Here is a 24,179-nt window from a genome sequence, read left to right as displayed (position 1 = left end):
TATAAAGAATCTTTTGGAGATGCTCTTAGTTTTAACATGTCAAATAGTGTCGCGCCTCTTTCTTTCGAGAGAATTCTCTAAAAGCCCCTCCAGTAATTTTCTTCCGACCCTACAAACCCTGCCAAAATAGCTGCGATGCTGTCTCATGGCCATCTTGAACCTTCTTTTTAACTCAAACCTAGCCTTTCAATAGGATTTAGCTCTAGAAACTTAAATAAATATATGCTAGCATTTCATGGCCTACTTGGTTGATATTCAAAATTTGCCATGCCAAAGATTTGGCAAGCCAAAAGTTAAGCAGAAACCTTGCCATTGATTTGGCAAGCCAAATATGAGAGTTGGGCAAGTTCAGGTAGCAAACTAAATACTAGCCAAAATCATTTGGCATGGCAAATTTTGGAAGCGAACTAATCGGACCCTCAGAATATGCATAAGTAAACAAATATGTCAAGCACATATCCACAGGAACAAATAGCGAGTTGAGTATCGTCTTGAAGCAGGTGTCATAGCACCGTGAGCATGTCTATATCTATCTAGATTTCTTTGGCTGTCACTTCTAGCATATTTGTCTTGCTTCGTACAAAGCCTTTTTCTTTTAAATGTAGGCTCATATTGCAGGATAGAGATGAGACCAAGCTGTGGTATATGGCAGAAGCCAAAGGGCTCCGTAGCTTATGGCCATAACTGTTTTTTCTTTCCTTGGTATTAGTTTTTGTGAATGTACTGATCATTCCCTTCTAAGGGATTGTTTGAGTTGCCTAGACTTCTCATTCTTCTTCTTAACATAATGATAAATAGCTCTCATGCGTGTTCCAGGGGAAAACTACATAATGTAGGTGAACCTTTTCTGTCAATATCCAAAGAAAATATGCTTCCGTTACACTTCATCTGCATAGAGATAATCCAAAGGTTCCAAAAAAAAAGTACAGAAATAGTTTCATCATAAAATAAATGGTCCATCTTCAATATGAAGGTAAACTGGTACTAACAAAAATCTATAGATTTGTTACAAAGAAACAAAAATGGCAAGAAAAAATATACAACATTCCAATTTAATCATGGAAAAGTCACACCAATCACTCCATGTCCATGACATTTCTTAGTTCTTTTTTTTACCAGAGAACTGCACAAGCATGACTTATCACCAGACCACTAATGCCAAAGAACTTTTTTCTTATTTAACCAGCAAATGAAGATGGGGAATATGTCAATATATGCGTCATACAGATCACCTGGTGATACTAAATATCATCCTCTCGAGCACTTCCATGGATTCAACATATAGGACCACCATTTAACTATATTATGACTGGACAAGCTACACTATCTCAGGCAGCTCAAATGTATTTATAGGGTGGTCACAAATGTGCACAGCTGCATCTACCAAACCATTCATAATAAGTGTAGAGGGCTCGAACAAGCATCCAAATGAAAGTGAAAGATTGTATTAGCATGATGTTAGTAGTGAAAAAGAAATCAAAGCCAAAAGTTTTCCAGAGAAGACGAAGGAAATGACAACATTGTACTCACCCAATGAGAGACTGAAGAACAAGTGAATTCCAAACTGTATTCCTTGTTTCATTGTTTGACTATAGATGGTCAAACCACTGTTAATGTAAATTTACAACAGTATGATAGGTATGATAAAAACTTCCTACCTGCATGACTGAATTTCATCCTGTATGAGAACAAGTTTCTGAATGTCTGTAGCACTTGCAGAACAATCAGCTACACTCTTCTGTACAATAGAAAGTATGTACTCAACTGCAACATGAAGACAACAATTCTGAGTTGGACAATTTCAAAACAAAACCCAATACTTCAGGTATATTATGCTCGAGCTCCACACCCTACAACTCCTGTTTGCCTCATCCAGAGTGACCATTTAACAGCTTCTAGGAAATTTTCATTCCTTTGTAGGGCAGCAATGAGGTTAGCATATGTCACCCGATCAGGGCTGATGCCTTTAATCCTCATCTCTTGCATCAGTTTGACAGCATCTTCGGGCATTCTTGCTATCCCATATGCTTTTATCAAGGTATTGTAACTGTACAGATCTGGCACAACACCTCGGTCCTTTAGCTCTGCAAGAACATTCGAAACATCTTCTATCCAACCCCTTCTCCCATAAATATTGATCATTATATTGTAGGTGTAGTGATCAAACTTGCATTTTGCTCTCTTCATCTTCTGCAAAACAGAAGCAAACTCTTCCAGTTGCCCTGCTTTTCCATAAGCATCCAGCATACAATTGTATGCCTCAGGAGAAACAGGAAACCCTGCATCCTGCATCATTTGGACAAAATAATTCATACTATGAAAATTGCCACTTTTTGCATATGCGGCAATAATGGTATTGTATGATATGATATCCGCCAGGCCCTGCTTGCGAGCCATGATAAAGACCTTTTCAGCCCTGTTAAAAAGCCCAGCTTTTCCATATATATCTAGCAATACATTGAGGGTAACAGTGTTTGCTAAGTGTCCCTGTTGAATCATTTCATCAAAAATTCTGGACAGCTCATCAACAGGTATGGCCCGCCCACAGCAATTAATAATGCAGTTATACATGGCTTCATCACATTCAACTTGACTCTTACGTATCCAGTAATATGTATCAGCCAACTTCTCGAGCAGACCACATTTTTGGTAAGTCCGAAGCATGTCGAGAAAAAGATACTTATCAGGAATTATTTCTTTTTGTTTCTCCATTTCTGCCAAAATTGAACAAGCATCCTCTAGTCGTTGTGCTTTAATATACATTCTCACAATGACACTATAAGCAATCATATCAAGTACAGAAGCTGAAGCCTTCAGTTCAAGGTAAATAGCTTCAGCATCGGCAAACCTCTTCATCATGCTGAAGACATCAATCATGGTGCAAGAAATACGGGGATTAGGATGTGTTTCAGACTTAGGCATCTGATTGTATATCCTAACAGCATCATTGTAACTGCCACCCTCTTTGCAAGAACATATCAACATATGATATAAGTTATCTTCAAAAGCAGAATCTTTCCATTTCTTTTCACGCAGAATGTACAAAGCTTCTTCCAGTAAAGACTTTTGAACAAATGATGTTACCAAAATAGAGCATGAGGTAGCATCAAACAAAATCTTCTTGTTGAAACAAGCTTGTAGAATAGGAAGAACCTTATGCATTCTTCCTACTGCTCCATAAGCCCGAACAAGAACAGTAACAATTGATGAACACTGACAGCCTGCTGCCCTCATGTCCTCCATAATTTCAGCTGCAGTTTCATTGTCATCACGTCTTGCTAGTAGGTTGATCATAGTGTAAAAGTTGGATGCATTTGGTCGGAAACCAGCACCCTTGAGCTTCCTGTAGTACAAAATTGCCTCTTCATATATATTTGCTCTACCAAAACCTTCTACCATCGATCTATAGGTGGTTTCATCAGGAGCTAAACCTGCACTACCAAGGCTATCAAACACTCTGTTTGCCTTCTGCACATCAGAACTTTTTCCATATCCTGTAATTAAAGTGTTGTATGCTACAATATTCAGGGTGAATCCTTCGTCAACCATGGACTGCAAGACCAATTCAGCCTCCTCCATTTTACCCTGTTGGCAGTACACATTCAACCGCACCAACCAATTTTCCATGTTTGGAACTAACCCATCATTGTTCATTAGATTAATAGTATCCTCGGACTTGGCAAAGAGGCCTAAACGTGTATACAAAGTAATCATGGCTGAGTAAGCATTGACACATTTGATATTGCAATTCCTCATTTTTTGGAAAGTGAATTCAGCCTCAGATAGTTTCCCAGTCTTCTGGTAAAGGACCATAAGCATACCAAAGGTAGACAAGTTCGGCTGCACTTCTCTCTCAAGCATCATGTGAAACCACTTTGTTGCCCAAGCATCAAGCCTCCTTTTAGCACAAACATATATCAGTCCATTAAATGCTCGAGCATCCAGTGTGCAACCTGAATCAGCAACCATTTCACAAAGCAACAGTTCAGCCATCTTCCAGTCCTCCTTCCAGGCAATGGCTTGAAGAGCTAGGTGATATGCATGAGGATTCCCCTTTAGCTTCCCGTTAACCTTCATCCAGTCAAAGAAGTTAAGAGCCTTCTCATCGCTGAGCTTCTCAAGACGGATCAGAGCAGAATTGCACTCTTCAATGCTGGACTCCTTGCTTATACCGGACAAAAGCGCATCAACACCATCATCCTTAACCGCAGATTTGTGACCATGCCTGTCCTTTCCCAGGCCATGCTTCGGAGCTCTATGCTTTACCAATTTCTTACCACCCTGTAATCTCCGCCACAACTTACACCCTTTCTTCTTCTGTGCAAAGCCCATTGAATTAACTAATGACATTTTGCTGCCAAAACTTAGAGCTTCAGATGGAAGAGATGAACACAGCGTAGACACCCTGACACCACTATCGTCGAGAGAGCAGACCACACCATTCTTCAAGAATGCCCCTGGACAGCTCTTCCTCCCAGCACCAACATATCCAACACCATGGCTTGTGATGACTGCGCTGCCTGCACACCTGTGGTCCCCCATTGGCAACATCTTGGAACTAAACCCAACCAAATCCCCCACATGGACTGGGTTTCTAGCAAGATTGCGCCTTCTGAGTTCCGGAGGACCGGCTGGGCTTTTAATCCTCAGCGAAGCCATTCGGGCATGGGTTTCAACCAAGCAGTCCTGCACATTAGAGCAAAACAAAGATTAAACCGGCAGTGCCTATTTTGAAATTCGCTTGGGAGATATGCAGAACGGCAGAGGGGACACAGCAAGAGGGGACGGAAACCGTGCTCACCTGCGGCGGATTAGAGGACAAGGTCAACGATGAGGAGCAGGAGCGCCTAGTGCATACGCCGGGCCACTGACTGCCGCCTTCCCTTCATGACAAGGTGCGCTGAGCCCCCGAGCTAGCGACGTAGCGCACCACCAGCAGCGGCCACGCCAGTGGCGGAGGTGAGAGAGGAGGTCTCGCCGCTGGGGGGGAGGGTGCGGGTGCGGGAGGGGGGCTAACGCAACTCCGGTCGTGGCTTCGGCGAGATGAATCGGCCGTGAGAGCGGGTGAGCGGCGAGGTTTGGCGACGCGGCCGCCGCGTGAGTCGTGAATGTGACGTCGGAGATGGACTGTGAAGTGGCCGCGTGGGAAAACAAAGGTCCTATCCGGTGCTTGGAACAGGGTTGCGACTTTGGGTGGTGCGGCAGCCGATAGGGGATGGATGGTCCAGATTACCTCCAATGCCAGGGGGTGTGGACAAATTTCTTCCATTCCTTACGGCCCAAATTTTGTGATAGGACGCCTTGCTTTGTTTTGTTTTTTTTATCATAATAAAAAACAGGAGGGGGCGAGGGGTTTTACCCTCTGAGGACGGTTCCAATTATGGTAGTTTCTATCCCTATTAATTAGGTTGACAACTCAGCTTTTTGATGATGTGGCATGAAAATTAATGAGGAAAGAGAGTGCAAAAGAAGGAAACGATTTCTACTTCACGAAAGTTACTGTATTTTTTGTCAGTGTGTTTTGCAAACATGTTGGCTACTATCATGTGGTAACGTTGGCTACAAATAAATTTGCCACAGTTGATCTATCTCCTTTTTAATCTGCATTTAAGTTATTCTTTGTATGGCCATTAATATAGAAATCATGGATTGAGGAAGATGGTTTCTATCGATATTAATTACTCTTTTTCTCTCTTGGAAACTAAACTCAGAAACTGACTATTGGGACTGCCCTAAGTTCACGAAATACTGCAATTGTAGAATTTGAGGAGGTAACAAGGACTATGACAAATGACCAAAATATCCCTATATTTGGTCTGACAGCACATTGCACCAATATTTAGGTGTACAATTATTTTGTACTAACAAATTATAGCTGAACTACACGTGTCCATACATAATATTGGCATAAGTTCTCACCAGAAGACTCTAGAGACAACACACACAAAAACCAAAACTTTCCTAGGCTGGAGGAGTAGCTAGGAAGGCTACCTTAGCATTTTTTTTGGAAAATTTTGAACTCGTTGATTGTTGTATTTTGTGGACGGAGTATTGTGTTTTATTGTAAAATTGGAGATAAAAGATCTTGATACAACTCTTAGGAAATAAAGAAGTTACAGAGAAAAAAATAAGAAAGATTACACATAAGCTTCTAGCTATAAGTCGATTATGGGGTGGTGTTTTTCCTTTGCTGGTACTCCATCCCAAGTTATAAGGTATTCCAAGAGTCTTGGAGAGTCAAAGTATTTTAAATTTAATCTAGAAAAATTATAAAAATTTATTATATCAATAAATATACTATGATAATATAATTAATGAAGAGTCTAACGATACTTAGTTAATATCATAAAAGTTATTATTTTATCATATAAATTTGGTCAAATTTAAAATGATTTGACTCTCCAAAATTCTTAAAATGTCTTATAATTTAGGATGGATGGACTAGAAAAAACAAGAGCAAACTCTGATTTCAAGATTGACTTGCAACGTTGCACAGGTGCAGGAATGATTCTCAAAATAACATCATTCATTACTGTGGGGAGATAAACCCCTATACCCTCATGGGTCGACATGAGCCACACCATCAGAGGTGCCTCGGCCCACAAGATGAAGACGTGCGGCGCACGACGCTAGTCGGCGTGCACCGCAAGGCTACAAGATATTGTACCAAATAGGATACTTTGCTTGTAGCTCTGTCCCTTCACAGTATATAAGGAGAGGCAGGGGTCTCCTAGAGGACAAGTCAGAGATCATATTACATCTCATATCAATACAATTAGACGCTTAACATAGGTATTACGTCTACATAGCGGCCGAACCTGGATAAAATCTTTGTCTGTGTTTTGCGTCACCATCTAGTTCGTAGCTTGCGCACCTGTTTGCTGACAATCTACTACCGTGGGTATACCCCAAGGTAGACTGCCGACCAGCTTTCGTTGACAGCGACGCGCCAGGTAGGGGGTGTGCGTACAGCTTCCCAGACGATCCAGATGGCCATCATCACCAACTTCGTGGCCGTGGCGGGAGGCTTTACGTTTACCGTCAGCTAGATCACCTGGACCACCGACTTCAACAGCTTCACTGCCACGACCACGAAGGAGGCGTAGATCCAATCTGCGCCGATCACTTCTTCATCGACGTCGACCGCGGCTCTAACCACGCTGCCTACGGCTCCAACAACTCCAGCAACGTCTCCGACCACACCGACAACGCGTCACCCGCTTCCCTGCTACAAAGGGAGGCAGATCGATGACACCGATCTGCTCGGTCTATCGACCAAGTTATTTGGCCTACTTGCTCTGATCACCGGTCGTAATAATAATCGCCACGAAGAACGACGCTACGACAACCGCGACCACAATCATGACAACTTGTCGAAAAGCTCGAGGGCGAGACAATTCTGTCGCCACCGACCAGACTTCCGTCCAAAGATAAGTGCACTTCTAATATTTTATTTATTTTTGGCATAATATTTTCCTTCGAAACAACTTTTTTAGCTGACTAGTTTTTTTTTCTCCTATACAAGTTTTCCAGAGCCGGCACTGTCTCCGACTCCTCTCTACAGGTGCACGAGATCCGCCCTCTGCGTTCTGGGTGGTCGGCAGTAGCTCTCTGGCGAAGCTAGCAATCCTATGTGTGCCTAGATTCCGCACCTCATGCTCCAAATTGTTGGCTAGACCAGAGCTGGTACAAGCTCTAGGATGAATTAACTACTCGTGCTAATTTTAATAAAACAAAAAATCTAAAAACTTATCTCAGTGTTGATTTTTTATCTAGAGTTTATTTATACATCATGTACTATCTATTCTCTATATTTATTTTTAGGAGTTTGGTCCAGTCAACAAGTTGTGCTTGGGGACTCGTCGACTATTCTCTACGCTGTGCCTGGGGACTGCTCCGACCACCGAGCACGTTTACGTTCCTAACCACGCTCGGTGACTTGTCGACTAGTCTCTACGTTGTGTTTGAAGAATGTACCGACCACCGAGCATGTTTACGTTTCCAACCACGCTCGGGGACTTGTCCACCAGTCCCTACGCCGTGCTCGGGAACTGTGCCGACCATCGAGCACGTCTACATTCTCAAACATGCTTGGGGACTCATCAATCACTCCCTACCCTGTGCTCGGGGCTTGTTTCAATCACTCTCCGACCACAGTTTGGGGACTGCTCTTCTCGGTTACATATGAATTGGACTCATATACAACTGAGGGGCAATTTTAATTTTTTGGACCTTGCTACAAGGCTCATACTTCGCCTTCCAGCAAGCTCAGGGACTATATCGGTACGATACACCTGGCGATGCATCTCAGTATCAGAATTTCTACACGAATTTTTCTTTTTAGACCCTAGCACCACGTGCCTACGTCACCTACTACTAGGCTCGGAGACTAAGTGGGCACACTTCACCTTATAGTAGATATGCTTGCTTTTTGAAAGCATATACTTTTTAGAAAAGTAAAATGGGCACACTTCATCAGGAAAGAAATCTTTTTTGATTAAGAGCATCATGCATTATTCGAACAACCTGCTTCTTCGACGTCGATATTGATCAACTCTCTTTTGAGCTGGTTAAAATACCGTTGCAACTATTCGGGCGACTTTCCTGCTGGTCGAAGACGTCAAGCCTCACTGATCGAAGAAGCTCAAGATGGTGTGTTGCATCATAATACATGGAGCTTGGGGACTAGCTGTGGGGGGATAAACTCCTATACCCTCATGGGTTGACATGGGCCGCACCATTAGAGGTGGCTGGGCCCACAAGATGAAGACGTGCGGCGCACGACGCTGGTCAGCGTGCATCGCTGAAAGGTCCTAATATGGCTAGAGGGGGGTGAATAGCCTATTTAAAAATTCTACAAAATCACTAGAGCAAGAGGTTAGTAAATAACAAAGCAAAGCTTTTTGCTCTAGCTCTAAAAGGGTGTTTGCAAGCCACCTATCCAACAATTCTAGTTGATATGATCACTAGGCACACAAGAGCTATGTCTCTACTTACACTAGAGAGCTACCTAAATTTTCTATACAAGTCTGTAAGCTACTTCTAGTTTGCAAGAAAGTAAGAGAGATGGTTTGATCTTTATACCAACGTGTAGAGAGGATGAACCAATCAACAAAATGAAGTCCAATCACCGGGAGAAATCCAATCAATAAACACAATGAAGACACACGATTTTCTCCCGAGGTTCACGTGCTTGCCGGCACGCTACGTCTCCGTTGTGTCGACCAACACTTGGTGGTTCGGTGGCTAAGAGGTGTAGCACGAACCTCGTCCTCACTAGGACACCACAAGAACCTACCCACAAGTGAGGTAACTCAATGACACGAGCAATCCACTAGAGTTACCTTTTGGCTCTCCGTCGGGGAAGGTACAAGACCCCTCACAATCACCGGGAGATGGCCACGAACAATCACCAACTCGTGCCAATGCTCCTCCGCTGCTCCAAGCCGTCTAGGTGGCGGCAACCACCAAGAGTAACAAGAAAACCGCAGCCAAATCGATCCCCAAGTGCCACTAGATGCAATCACTCAAGCAAATGCACTTGGAATCACTCCCAATCTCACAAAGATGTTTAATCTATGAAGGAGATGAGTGGGAGGTGTTTGCTTAGCCTCACAAGGATGTCAAGTATGTTAGAATGCCAAGAGAGTGAGCCCCAAGCCGACCAAACACGTATTTATAGCCCCTCAAACAAATAGAGCCGTTGGCTCTTTCACTGGGCGAAATACGGGGTCACCGGACGCTACTCAGGAGGCACCGGATGCTGGAACAGAGCATCCGGTGCTCCAAAAGCTGCCACGTGTTAGCCAAACGAACACTGCACGTCAATCTCTAACGGTCACCTGCAGGGCACCGGACGCTGAGCAAGTTAGCACCGGACACGTCCGGTGCACACCAGACTCATGCGCAGAGAGTTCCGCAAACCTACGGGTCACCGGACGCTAAGCACCGGTAGCGTCCGGTGCTCACCGGACCCATGCGCAGAGAGGGTTGCAAAAACGCCCGCACACCGGACGCTAATCACCGCCTGAGCGTCCGGTGCTTCCAGTCAAACACTCCAACTGAAGTCAGATAGCACCGGACGCGTGAACAGGAGCTCCCCAGCGTTCGGTGTTCACCGTCCGGTGCTTAACCCTAGCACCACAGCACACCAGACGCTCAGCCACAGCGTCCGGTGTCTCAAAGGCCAGCGTCCGGTGAGTGTTTCTCTACGAGGAACACTCCCGCGACTTCTCCAAATTTTCCCACCGGCGCAATAGAAAATATGCACTTCATTTTCTCGAAAAGCGCTGAATCCTGCCTCGCAAGCTCGGCGGGAGGGAGAGAGGAACCCATCCTCTCTCTACCCTTCAAACTCCACCTCCTTCTCAAAGTGTGCCAACACCACAACGTGTGTACCAACAAGTGCACGTGTGTTAGCATTTTCACAATCATTTTCTTCGAAGGAGTTAAGTTAGCTCACTAGGTTCTAAATGCATGCACATGAACAATGACACCTAGTGGCACTTGATAACCGCTTAGCCAAAGAATTCCCCTCTTTATAGTACGGCTATCTATCCTAAATGTGATCACACCCTCTAAGGTGTCTTGATCACCAAAACCAAAACCCTAAGCAATACCTTTGCCTTGATCTCCATAGGGTCTTGTTTTTCTCTTTCTTCTTTTCCAAGTTGAGCACTTGATCATCTTGTGGTCATCACCATCATCACCATGATCATCTCATTGCTACCCTTTAAGTCTACACACACTTAGTATAGAGGTTAGTACTAGGGTTTCATCAATTATCCAAAACCAAACTAGGGCTTTCAATCTCCCCCTTTTTGGTAATTGATGACAACCCTTTTTACAAAGATTTTTAATAAAATTTTCTTGGATTTATGTTGCTTGCCCAAGAATTTTACCATGTTCAAAGGTTATGGACAAGTTTCATAAACCCAAAATGGTAGCAATTGCTCCCCCTACATATGTGCTAAGAGTTTGGATTTGAAAGCTTGCACATATGCTTGAATAGGAAATATAGGAGTCAATTTCTACCAAATGATGCTAAGGTGTAAAGAATGGACCTTTGAAGCGTGATACCAATCGGAGTTGCCAATGTACACCATCCTTAGCACCATTAGTAACTAGACATTCACAAAACTAGAACACCCCGTGAGATCAACATTATAAACAAGGTTCTAGTACCACTTGTGAAACAACTAAAGGTCTAGTTACACTACCTATGCATGCTAGTTCTTCATTTCATCAATCAAACCTGTAACTAGCATACACCACACAAGCAAGGTATTGGAGAGAAAGTTTCTAAAGCTAATGCTAATGCAAGCAAACATATGTGATGCACATTCAAATGCAACAAATAAGTTTATGAGCTTGCTCCCCCTACTTGTGTGTTTCAAAATTTTAATTGATCCCCCTTCTTTTATTATGTTACTCCCCTATCTTAAATCTTTGGGAAATTTTCTCCCCCTTTGTCATCAATGACCACAAAAGGTGAGCTCCAATTTTAGATAGGTTAGTGTGAAACCATGTGAAGTGAGATCATTTTCCCAAATTGGTCCAATCTAGATTACTTGCCTAAGATATTTAACTCGGTTTGATCCAAGGACAAGCTTCTTCACACCTCCAAATAAGGGTTATCTTGTACCATGTTTGGTTAAACACTTATAGCTCATATTCTAGATCAAACACTAGGATTGCAAGCCCACAAACATGTCATATGCTACCACTAGATCATGTCAAGCATAGAAGCAATAGTGGTATCATACAAGCATCAAATTCATTTGATTTTCATGAATGAGCCTAAGACATGTAGGGAATGACTAGATGCACTACACAAGTCCTTAGCATAGGATGGATGACATGTCAAACAATTTTACCTTGCTTTGCTTGAAGGAGAGGCATGTCATATAGTGGGGGTGCATCAACACATATTTGAGAAGTCAAGTATGTTCAATTCATTCCTTAGCTTGCAAAACCTCTTCTCATCAAGGGCTTGGTGAATATATCGGCAAGTTGATCATCGGTGCCTATACTCTCAATGCAAATGTCCCTTTTTTGTTGGTGATCTCTTATGAAATGATGGCGGACATCTATGTGTTTTGTTCTTGAGTGTTGAACCAGATTGTTGGTGAGCTTCACAGCACTTTCATTGTCACATAGTAATGGCACTTGCTTGAAGTTGATTCCAAAGTCCTTTAAAGTTGCCTTCATCCATAGGATTTGTGCACAACAACTACCGGCCGCAATGTACTCCGCTTCGGCGGTTGATAGTGCAACACTATTTTGTTTCTTGGATGACCATGAGACAAGTGATCTTCCCAACAATTGACATGTGCCCGATGTGCTTCTTCTTTCAACTTTGCATCCCGCATACTCCGAATCAGAATATCCAACAAGTTCAAACTTTGCACCTTTGGGATACCACAAACCAACATTTTGTGTATGCTTCAAGTACCTCAATATTCTCCTTGTTGCTTTCAAATGACTTTCTCTTGGTGAGGCTTGAAATCTTGCACACATGCATACACTAAACATCACATCCGGTCTTGATGCGGTCACATAGAGTAGGCTTCCAATCATAGACCGATATAACTTTTGATCCACCATATTTCCACTTATATCACTATCTAGGCTTCCATTTGTTCCCATTAGAGTGCTAATTGACTTTGCATCATCCATACCAAACTTCTTGAGCATGTATTTTCTGTACTTGCCTTGACTCACAAATGTGCCATTCATCAATTGCTTGATTTGAAGACCAAGGAAGTAACTAAGCTCTCCAATCATTGACATCTCAAATTCATTAGCCATCATGTTTCCAAACTCCTCACAAAATTCTTGGTTGGTTGATCCAAATATGATATCATCAACATATATTTGCAACACAAACAAGTCTTTGCCAATCTTCTTAGTGAAGAGAGTGGTGTCAACCTTGCCCATCTTGAAACCTTTAGAGAGTAAGAAATCTCTCAATCTCTCATACCATGCTCTTGGTGCTTGCTTCAAACCATACAATGCCTTTCTTAGCTTGTAAACATGGTTGGGTTTCTTGTCATCTTCAAAACCGAGAGGTTGCTCAACATAAACTTCTTCATTGATGTAGCCATTTAGAAATGCACTCTTGACATCCATTTGGTATAGCTTGATGTTATCAGCACAAGCATAGGCTAACAAGATCCTAATTGCTTCCAATCTTGCAACCGGGGCATATGTTTCACCAAAGTCAAGACCTTCAACTTGAGTATAACCTTGTGCTACCAATCTTGCTTTGTTCCTTACAACTATCCCATCTTGATCTTGCTTGTTGCGAAAGACCCATCTAGTACCAATGACATTATGATCACTAGGCCTCTCAACTAATTCCCATACTTGATTTCTCTTGAAATTGTTAAGCTCTTCATGCATGGCATTAACCCAATCAACATCTCTCAATGCTTCGTCAATCTTCTTTGGCTCAATGTGAGACACAAAGGAGAAATGCTCACAAAATGATTCTAATCTTGATCTAGTTTGCACTCCTCTTTGAATGTCACCAATGATATGATCCAATGGATGATCTCTTGCAATATTCGTTGGTTGGAGTATTTGCACTTGATTGCTTGTACTTGGTTGATCATGAGATGATGTACTAGCTTGTTGATCTTGCACTTGTGTACCACTTGTACTAGCTTGATTTTGATCATGAGAACCACTAGCTTGCACATTAGAGGTAGGAAGCACTTGATCTTTGTCATCTTCAACATCAATCACCTCTCTAGGCCTTAAATCACCAATATCCATATTCTTCATTGCATCAGCCAATTGAGTGCCTCTCACATCATCTAGATTCTCATCTTTCTCTTGAGAGCCATTGGTTTCATCAAACTCAACATCATGCACTTCCTCAAGAGTACCACTAGCCAAATTCCAAACTCTATAAGCTTTGCTAGTAGTGGAGTAACCAAGCAAGAAGCCTTCATCACATTTCTTTTCAAATTTGCTTAATCTAGTGCCTTTCTTCAATATGTAGCATTTGCAACCAAAAACCTGAAAGTATGCAATGTTGGGCTTTCTTCCATTCAAGAGCTCATATGGTGTCTTCTCCATCATTGGGTGACAATAGAGTCGGTTGCTATAGTAGCAAGCCGTGTTGATTGCTTCGGCCCAAAAAGAATGACTCACATTGTACTCACTCAACATTGATCTTGCCATGTCAATCAAGGTTCTATTCTTCCTCTCAACAAGACCATTTGATTGTGGAGTGTATTTGGCCGAGAATTGATGCCTAATGCCAAATTCATCACAAAGCTCATCAACTCTAGTATTCTTGAATTCACTTCCATTGTCACTTCTCACTTTCTTGATGGTTGTTTCAAACTCATTGTGTATTCTCTTGACAAATGATTTGAAGGTTGCAAAAGCATCACTCTTGTCACTAAGAAAGAATACCCATGTGTATCTTGTGAAATCATCCACTATCACAAATCCATATTTATTTCCACCAATGCTTGTGTATGTGGTTGGTCCAAACAAATCTATGTGCAACAACTCAAATGCCTTGCATGTACTCATGATGCTCTTCTTTGGATGAGTGTTGCCAACTTGCTTTCCGGCTTGACATGCACTACAAAGCTTGTCTTTCTCAAATGTGACATCTTTCAAGCCTCTAACAAGATCATGCTTGACTAATTTGTTTAATTGTTTCATTCCAACATGACCAAGCCTTCTATGCCATAACCAACCCATGCTAGATTTAGTGAGCAAGCATGTTGATAATTGAGCTTCACTAGCATTGAAATCAACCAAGTATAGATTCTCATATCTAAAGCCTTTGAATATCAAGTTAGAGCCATCTACACTTATGATCTCTACATCATCAACTCCAAATATGCATTTGAAACCAAGATCACAAAGTTGAGCTACGGATAGCAAGTTGAAGTTCAAGCTCTCTACTAGTAGCACATTGGAAATGCTCAAGTCATTGGATATAGCAATTTTACCAAGCCCTTTGACCTTGCCTTTGCCATTGTCACCAAATGTGATACTATCAACACCATGATCATCGTTTAGATTGATTGAATTGAACATTCTTGAATCACCGGTCATGTGTTGTGTGCGCCCACTGTCAAGCACCCAATGCCTTCCTCCGGCTTTATAGTTTACCTACAAAACAAATCAATGTTTCTTAGGTACCCATACTTGTTTGGGTCCTTGGAGGTTAGTGACTAAGCTCTTTGGTACCCAAATGGCCTTCTTCTTTGGACCCACAATTGGTGTACCAATAAACTTAGCATGCACACCCTTCTCACCCTTGGTAAGCACATCACAAGAATCAAAAGGAATGTAAGGTACATTAGCATTTTTCTTGTTCTTGTTCATTTTATTGCAATTAAGCTCTAGGTGCCCAACTTGCTTGCATTTGTTGCAATACCGACCATTGCTCTTCACAAAGCTAGGCTTGTGAGTTGCAAAAGCTTTCTTGCCCTTCTTGGGGGTATAGCCTAATCCCTCTTTGTTGAGAGAAAACCTTTGGCTACCCAAGCACTTTAGCAAGCGGGCCTCACCACGATAGGCTTTGCCTAGGGCATGAGTGAGCTCATCCACCTCTCTCTTGAGAGTCTCATTCTCAACCTTTAGTGAGGTGTCACGAGAGACACTAACACTAGAAGTAGAGGTAGAGTTGGTGGTGGTGGATGAAGACCTACAAGAAGAGTTAGTGGTAACAACAATAGGTAGGTTGGGTGATTCTTTGATTAAGTCACATGATACAACAACCTTTTCTTTGTTCTCCTCTAACAACAAGGAGTGAGCTTTCTCAAGCTTGGTGTGAGCCTTGCCAAGCTTCTCATGGGCTTCCACTAGCCTCTCATGATTAGCATTGAGCTCATCAAAGGATTGCTCAAGAGCTTTTAACTTCTTGGCCAATTCTTTGCACTTCTTGTTTTTAGATTGAATGAGAGAATCGGCTTGTTCTAACATGTCCATGAGTTGTTCATTAGTGAATTCATTTTTATCATCACTATCACTATCATGTTCATGTTCACTTTCACTTTCACTCTCATCATATTGTACCTTGTGGCCCTTGGCCATAAAGCATGAAGGAGTGTCGAAGAGTGATGGCTTGTTGATAGCAATGCTTGCAAGCGCCTTCTTCTTGGATGCCTTGTCATCATCACTAGAATCATCATCTGAAGAAGCAACACTATCTCATGTCACAACATAGGATCCACCCTTCTTCTTCTTCTTGAAGACCATCTTCTTCTCTTTCTTTTCCTTCTTCTCCTTCTTGTTCTTCTTGTCATGCTCATCATTGTCACTATTGTAAGGACAATCCGCCACAATATGATTGGGGCTCTTACACTTGTAGCATAGCCTCACATGCTCCTTGTTCTTGAAGTGATCTCTTCTCTTTCTTGTGTGATAGCCCTTCTTCTTCATCATCTTGCCAAATTTGCGGACAAAGAGTGCTAGTGCTTCATCATCACTATCATCATTGGAGCACTCCTCATCACTTGATTCTTCTTTCTTGACCTTGCCCTTGTTCTTGCTCTTGGATGAAGAGCTAGCTTTGAATACTACACTCTTCTTCTTCTTATCATCATCATCTTTCTTCATGACCTCATCATCATCATTGTCATTGTATTGATCTTCGGTCATGACATCTCCAAGTACCTCATTGGGAGATACACCCATCAATCCACCTCTAAATATGATTGTTCTCAATGTCTTGAACCTCTTGGGCAAGCACATCAAGAACTTTTGAATGAAGTCCTCATCTTTCACTTTCTCACCAAGGCCCATGAGATCATTGATGATGACTTGGAGCCTATAGAACATCTCCGGTATAGACTCATCATCCTTCATCTTGAAGTTGGATAGCTTGTCCTTGAGCATATATAATGGCACTTTTTACCGTTGTAGTGCCCTCATATGTTTCTTCTAGTCTTGTCCACACTTCACTTGCTCTCTCAAGATCTTTGAATTGTTCAAATACCTTTGAATCAATGCCATTATAGATTTTGTTGAGAGCCATTGTATTGCATTGCTTGTTTGCTCTCTCATTGTCGGTGGGGTTAGCGGGGTCAAGGATCACAAAATCATTCTCCGTGACTTCCCACACTCTATCATTTATTGATCCAAGGTACATTTTCATCTTTCTTTTCCAATAGTCAAAAGAACTTGTGCCATCAAAGAACAGTGGTTTGCCCCCAACATGGTTGAACACTATTTGAGCCATACTTTGAGCACCGAGGTTGTTAAGCCTTCACAAACGGTGACCACGGCTCTGATACCACTTGAAAGGTCCTAATATGGCTAGAGGGGGGTGAATAGCCTATTTAAAAATTCTACAAAATCACTAGAGCAAGAGGTTAGTAAATAACAAAGCAAAGCTTTTTGCTCTAGCTCTAAAAGGGTGTTTGCATGCCACCTATCCAACAATTCTAGTTGATATGATCACTAGGCACACAAGAGCTATGTCTCTACTTACACTAGAGATCTACCTAAATTTTCTATACAAGTATGTAAGCTACTTCTAGTTTGCAAGAAAGTAAGAGAGATGGTTTGATCTTTATACTGACGTGTAGAGGGGATGAACCAATCAACAAAATGAAGTCCAATCACCGGGAGAAATCCAATCAATAAACACAATGAAGACACACGATTTTCTCCCGAGGTTCACGTGCTTGCCGGCACGCTACGTCCCCGTTGTGTCGACCAACACTTGGCGGTTCAGTGGCTAAGAGGTGTAGCACGAACCTCGTCCTCACTAGGACACCACAAGAACCTACCCACAAGTGAGGTAACTCAATGACACGAGCAATCCACTAGAGTTACCTTTCGGCTCTCCGCCGGGGAAGGTTCAAGACTCCTCACAATCACCGGGAGATGGCCACGAACAATCACCAACTCGTGCCAATGCTCCTCCGCTGCTCCAAGCCGTCTAGGTGGCGGCAACCACCAAGAGTAACAAGAAAACCACAGCCAAATCGATCCCCAAGTGCCACTAGATGCAATCACTCAAGCAAATGCACTTGGAATCACTCCTAATCTCACAAAGATGTTTAATCTATGAAGGAGATGAGTGGGAGGTGTTTGCTTAGGCTCACAAGGATGTCAAGTATGTTAGAATGCCAATAGAGTGAGCCCCAAACCGGCCAAACACGTATTTATAGCCCCTCAAACAAATAGAGTCGTCGGCTCTTTCACTGGGTGAAATACGGGGTCACCGGACGCTACTCAGGAGGCACCGGATGCTGGAACAGAGCGTCCGGTGCTCCAAAAGCTGCCACATGTTAGCCAAACGAACACCGCACGTCGATCTCTAACGGTCACCTGCAGGGCACCGTGAAAGTGCATTTGCCCCCTATGTGGGTTTTGGTGTATTGATGACATCCAATTTAGGGACTAATGCGTTGTATTTGAGATTTGCTACAGCTACTAGTCTCATGAAAGATGCAAAGGTTCGACTTAAGATGAAAGGGTAACCCCCAATCTTCGTTCGTGAGAAAGGCGTTGGATTCAATCTAGAGCTTAATTGTTTTTCTTTAATTTTTGGGGATAGGTATGCCGCACTATCAAGAGGGATTCAAAAGTTGTTGGTTTGGGGAAGATAGAGTGCTCAAGTCTTTCAACTTAATCTTTTTAGAGACACTCTAGCACCTCTCTTGCACTTAGGATTAACTTCTGTGACTTCTGGTGTCGGAATTCCCGACGCGGGTCGGAACTCCCGACGTGCTACGCGAGAACTGTGAGCGTCGGAAGTCCAGACGTGAGTCGGAAGTCCCGACGTTGAGTTCTGCGCGCGCACGCGTCGGAAGTCCCGACAAGCGTCGGAAGTCCCGACGCCAGGCCTGTCTCGCGCGAGTGCCAGCAGTTCCGGCCAGCGTCAGCAGTGCTGACCCATCGGAAGTCCCGACGCATGTCGGAAGTTCCGACACTGACTTCCTGCGCTGACCTCGGCTGCCTGCTAAACAGTGTTTCCCAGTGAGTGTCGGAAGTCCCGACACTATGTCGGAACTTCCGACGTAGATCTGAGCAGACTTTTCTCCCAGTAGTATAAATAGCTCCCTCTGTGTTTCTAACCGTTACCCACTCATTCATTGCGACCAACCCTCAGACAAAACAGCTCCCAAGCTTTCAAGACTCCCCTCTCCTCCTCCTCTTTGCTCCCAACTTCGATTCACCTTAGATTTGTAGTGATTGGAGAGTTGTTAAGTGAGAGCAACGCCTTGAGAAGCTTGAGCACTTGATCTCTTCGTCAAGCCGGCAGGTTTTGAGTTTATTACTCTTGGGTTCTTGGAACCCTAGCCGGCTAGGCGTCGTCCAAGAGCTTCCATCTTGTGGAAGAGCCTTGGAAAGTTTGTGTTACCCCGTGTTTCTTAGTGGAAAGCTTGTTGACACCATTTTTGGGCACGTGTCAAGGATGGCAGGATAGGGTGGCAGTACGATGCGGGTTGCTGATAAGGATGGTTGCCGATGAGGGAAAGGTTGAATGTGACTAAGTCCACAGGCAGTAATATGGTGCCGATGACCAGGTAAAAAGGTCTGCCGATGACTATGGCAAGGGGATTGCCGATGACGCGAAGGAGGAGTCCGGAAGCTGCCAGTTGTCATGTGGAGGAGTTTCGGTTTGTCACGAAGGATAGTTTTATTATTTCCTTAGTTATTTGCATCGTTTTGTATACGGGTTCCGTGTAATTTGGAACTCGAATTCTAATCGTGTCTGGTCGTAGCTCTTTGAGCAGGGTATAAATATAAACCCTAGGACCTTGTAATCAAGATATCAAGAAATCAATCAAATACACGTTTTTACTCATATTCCAGTATCTACTTTTCGACGACTTCGTCATACCTTTTTTCCTTTTATTACGAGTTCTTAGGAATTTGTCGACTTAAGCTCGGCGTGTTCTCGAGTTCCGCGTGAGTACCTCTTAGCCGTGACATCCGGGCGCATCGCTGTTGTCAGGACTAAAGTATTCGAGTTATCACCTTTGCCGATAGTAAGGTCAAATCGGCTGGCACGCCTTAACGTTTGAATCGGGTATTAGCCCTTTGTGTTTGCAGATCAGTTTTTGCATCAACACATCTTTTGGCACGCCCAGTGGGACAGATTCAAGATCAAGATCAACATGTCGATCTCTGACCTCGATCAAGACAACGTCATCCCCGTGACGGAAGCCAACCTCAAGGATGAGCAGAAGCAAGCTATTGCTCAAGCCATGGAAGAGTTCAAGCAGCAATGCCTGAAGTCTTTCAGCATAAACAGGAGCGGCGAAGTGGTCCAGAAAGATGCACTGCCGGCACCACGGCAGGTCACCTTCGACGCCAATCCTGGCAAGCTTCAAGATATGGTTGACAATGCCATCAATCGAGCGTTGATTAACCAAGCTGGTGTACTGTCTAATACGGTTTTCAACGCCGTGGCAAGAACCTTCAAGGAAGGACAAATCCCGCCGGATTATGTGGGCCCTTCCCATCATCAACCCACGGCACCAGAAGTCACGGCTCCATCGGCTGCCTTGACGAATGCAAGTGCACAGTCTGCCGTCCCTCCAAGTACATTGGGAACTACTGGCGCACCATCTATGCTGATGGCAACCAACTCACAAATTTCAGTTGGGCAGCATAAACTGACAACAGATATGTTGGCATCGGCAATGTCAGGGTTAAATCTTCCTCCTAACTGGTGGGGTTATGGTATGCCTCCAGAGTTGACGCCGGGGACATCACAAATAACTGACATGAGGGGCAAAACTCCTATGACATCGGCACCTCCCAATGCGCCGGTGAACCAGAGTCCTCGGTATACCACAACTACTACCGCACGGCCTTACACTGGGAATCCTCAAGATTCAATGTTCCAGATGCCCAACGCATCGGCAGAGTCAATGCTGATGCAACAGAGGTCTATGGCCCAGTCGGGGTATGTCAATTCAACGACGGTACCCAATTACCAATCATCGGCAGCACCTATGCCGATGAACGCGAATAATGGATGGCTTGGACAGCAAGCCTTTCCACAATCGCCCCAGCAGGGTTATCAGACTACGGGGTTCCAGCAAGGGCAGGTTTATTTCGGGTTCCAAGGTCAGGGGATTCCCAACCAGCCAATAAATTTTGGACAGCAACTCGGAGGACAGACAATCGGTGGACAGCAGTTTGGTAGTCCGCAGATTGGAGGACAGGTGACCAATACAATGTTTCAAGGTCACGCCCCAAACAGACACGTGGAGGTTCGCCACCAAATGCCAGATCCGCAGCCGCCTCATCGGCAAGATGCCGATGCGTATTGGGCCGATAAGATTGCTGAAGTAATGAGGGAACAATTTGGGATAAAACCCAAAGTCAACACTTATTCTTATCGGACACCATATCCTCCAGCGTATGATTTGATCCCGCTTCCACATCGGTACAAGGTGCCGGATTTTACAAAGTTTTCGGGACAGGACGACACGTCAACTATGGAGCACGTCAACAGGTTCATTATTCAATGTGGAGAGGCTGGTAATAGGGACGAATTGAGGGTTCGTCTATTTTCATCATCATTGTCTGGATCGGCCTTTACTTGGTTCATATCATTACCTCCCAACTCAGTAATTACTTGGGCCGATCTAGAAAAGCAATTCCACAGATACTTCTTCTCGGGGGTTCATGAGAAGAAGATCACCGACTTGGTCAAGTTGAGGCAACGTAATGATGAGTCGGTTGAAGGATTTGTGCAGAGGATACGAGAGGTCAAGAATAAATGCTATAGCCTGGTTCTGGATGATCGGCAGCTAGCCGATTTGGCTTTCCAGGGTTTGTTGCCATATATCAGGGATAAGTATGCCTCTCAGGAGTTCGAAAGTTTAAGTCATTTGGTGCAGAGGATATCTGATCAAGACGTCAAGCCTTTCGAGCCTAAGAGGGCATGGAATAAGAAAGTGTCATTTGTTGACGAAGCAACAAGCTCAGATTCCGACGAGGAACCAGTAATCGGTTTGGCAGAGTGGGTAAAAAACAAGAAGCCGATGTCTTGTCCTTTTGGGCAGAAGGAACCAGAGAAGTTTGCCTTTGACACCGCCAAGGCCAATAGGATATTTGACTTTCTACTTCAGGAAGGTCAAATCAAACTGTCACCTAACCACGTGATCCCGTCGGCAGAAGAGTTGAAGAGGATGAGATATTGCAAGTGGCATAATGCAACTTCACATGACACCAACGAGTGCAAAGTATTCAGACAGCAGCTGCAATCGGCTATAGAGTCGGGGAGAATCAAGTTTGACAGTTCTAAAGCCCAGAAGCCGATGAAGATAGACCAACATCCTTTCCCGACAAACATGTTGGACGCTAAGGGGAAGGCTAAGGTCTTAACGTTGAAGACAGCTGAGAAGAGTGCATCGGTAGATCCTCAGCATCAAGTTACTACCGCCGATGCAAGAAGTAAGGGCTTGGTCCAGGAAGGAGCTAGCTCAGGAAGACTTCCTCGATCTGGTATTGTCATAACTCATAGAAGGCCTCGAGAAAATTGGCAACAGCGGGAAGATCGGTATCGGCGCCAGCAGGAAGATTATCGACGGGAAGAAGAAAGACGCCGACAGGAGTGGAATCGGCACAGGGATCATTGGAATTGTCCCTTCTTCATCCATTGTTAGGAGGAAAATATCAAGCTTCCTACTGTCAGAGACTGCCCTGAGTGCAACGGTTATGATCGGTACGGTAGAACCGATCGGCGTTATCATGATGATGAACGGCGATTTAATGGGCCGATCAGAGGAAGGGCGTCAGTTCATGATCGGCTGGGGAGCAGGCTTAGTGTTCGCGATCGGCTCGGTGACCGTGTCCAGTATTTTCCCAGGAACCAGGAAGAGCTTGAGGAGATGGCTAATGCGCGGGTTCCCGATGAGTTCATATTTTGCAGAGATGCTAACACACATCGTATGGAGTCAAGGGAGAACTGACGCCCGGCAGTAAGGCAAAGGCCACTTCCTCCATGGTGCCCTCAAGGATTAACCAAGACACAGAAAAGGAGGTTGCAACGAGAAAGGCAAGAGGAGTTAAATAAAGGAGAGAGTTCTGAAAGTCGGCAGCCGGCAGACACTAAGAGGGAAGGTCCATCGGCAGGCGTCAACATGGTATTCTTGTTGCCGATGGAGTTTCTTGCACCAGCCAGTGACGATGAGTTGGGATTTTCTGATCAGATAGCTCAGTTGGCTCTGGATCCGATGACGGCTATCTTTGAGAAACCTGCCGATAACGAGAGGCAGCATCTTAAAGCTTTGTTCCTCAAAGGAAGGGTTGATGGGCAGCCAATGACTAAGATCCTAGTTGATGGTGGAGCTGCTATTAATATTATGCCGTATGCAGTATATCGGAAGCTTGGGAAAGGGGATCAAGATTTGACCAAGACCGATATGATGCTCAAAGACTTTGAGGGAAACGTGTCTCCGGTCAAGGGGGCGATATGTGCAGAGTTGACCATCGGCAGCAAAACCTTGCCGACAACCTTTTTCGTGATCAGCGGAAAAGGTGCCTACAATTTATTATTGGGGAGAGATTGGATTCATGCCAATTGTTGTGTCCCATCAACGATGCATCAGTGCTTGGTTCAGTGGGTAGGTGACAAGATTGAGATCGTCCCAGGGGATTCTTCTTATGTTATCGCATCGGCAGAAGCGGATACTTATGAAAGGACTAGGTGCATTTCAGGAGAAGTTTGGGAGAAAGATTTTCTCAAAGTTGCCGATTATGAGATTCAACCGATCCAAGCAGTCGGTTCTGACGATGGTTTTTAATGGATAGATTCGCCGATGATGGAAAATTAGGCCAGGGATTCACATCGGCCGATGATTTGGTAGAAGTAGATATAGGTAGTGGTGATAAGCCTAGGCCTACTTTTATTAGTGCTAAATTAGATCCTGAATGTAAGCAACAATTGACTAGTTTGTTAAAGGAATATAAAGATTGCTTTGCTTGGGATTATACAGAGATGCCTGGTCTAGACCGATCAATTGTCGAACATCGGTTACCCATCAAGTCTGGATTTCGGCCACATCAGCAACCAGCTCGCCGATGTAATCCTAACATTCTACCTGATATTAAGGCCGAAATCACTAAACTTATTGAAGCTAAGTTTATTCGGCAGTGTCGGTATGCCGAATGGATTTCCAATGTTGTTCCGGTTTACAAGAAGAACGGGAAGCTTCGGGTGTGCATTGATT

At 43.9% G+C, this 24,179-nt stretch overlaps 1 protein-coding gene across 1 annotated transcript; it reads right to left on the bottom strand.

Moving 5' to 3' along the window:
• On the bottom strand, positions 1,535 to 5,163 carry LOC8057871 (pentatricopeptide repeat-containing protein At4g30825, chloroplastic). The gene is made up of 2 exons (XM_002444044.2): positions 4,802 to 5,163; positions 1,535 to 4,686 (listed from the first exon to the last, which is right to left on the bottom strand). The coding sequence occupies exon 2, from the start codon at positions 4,657 to 4,659 to the stop codon at positions 1,831 to 1,833; it is 2,829 nt and encodes a 942-aa protein (XP_002444089.1). The 5' UTR covers positions 4,660 to 4,686; positions 4,802 to 5,163; the 3' UTR covers positions 1,535 to 1,830.

Source organism: Sorghum bicolor, chromosome 7, assembly GCF_000003195.3.
Source record: "Sorghum bicolor cultivar BTx623 chromosome 7, Sorghum_bicolor_NCBIv3, whole genome shotgun sequence".
NCBI lineage: Eukaryota > Viridiplantae > Streptophyta > Magnoliopsida > Poales > Poaceae > Sorghum > Sorghum bicolor.
This window is presented reverse-complemented; position numbering and strand designations above follow the sequence as displayed.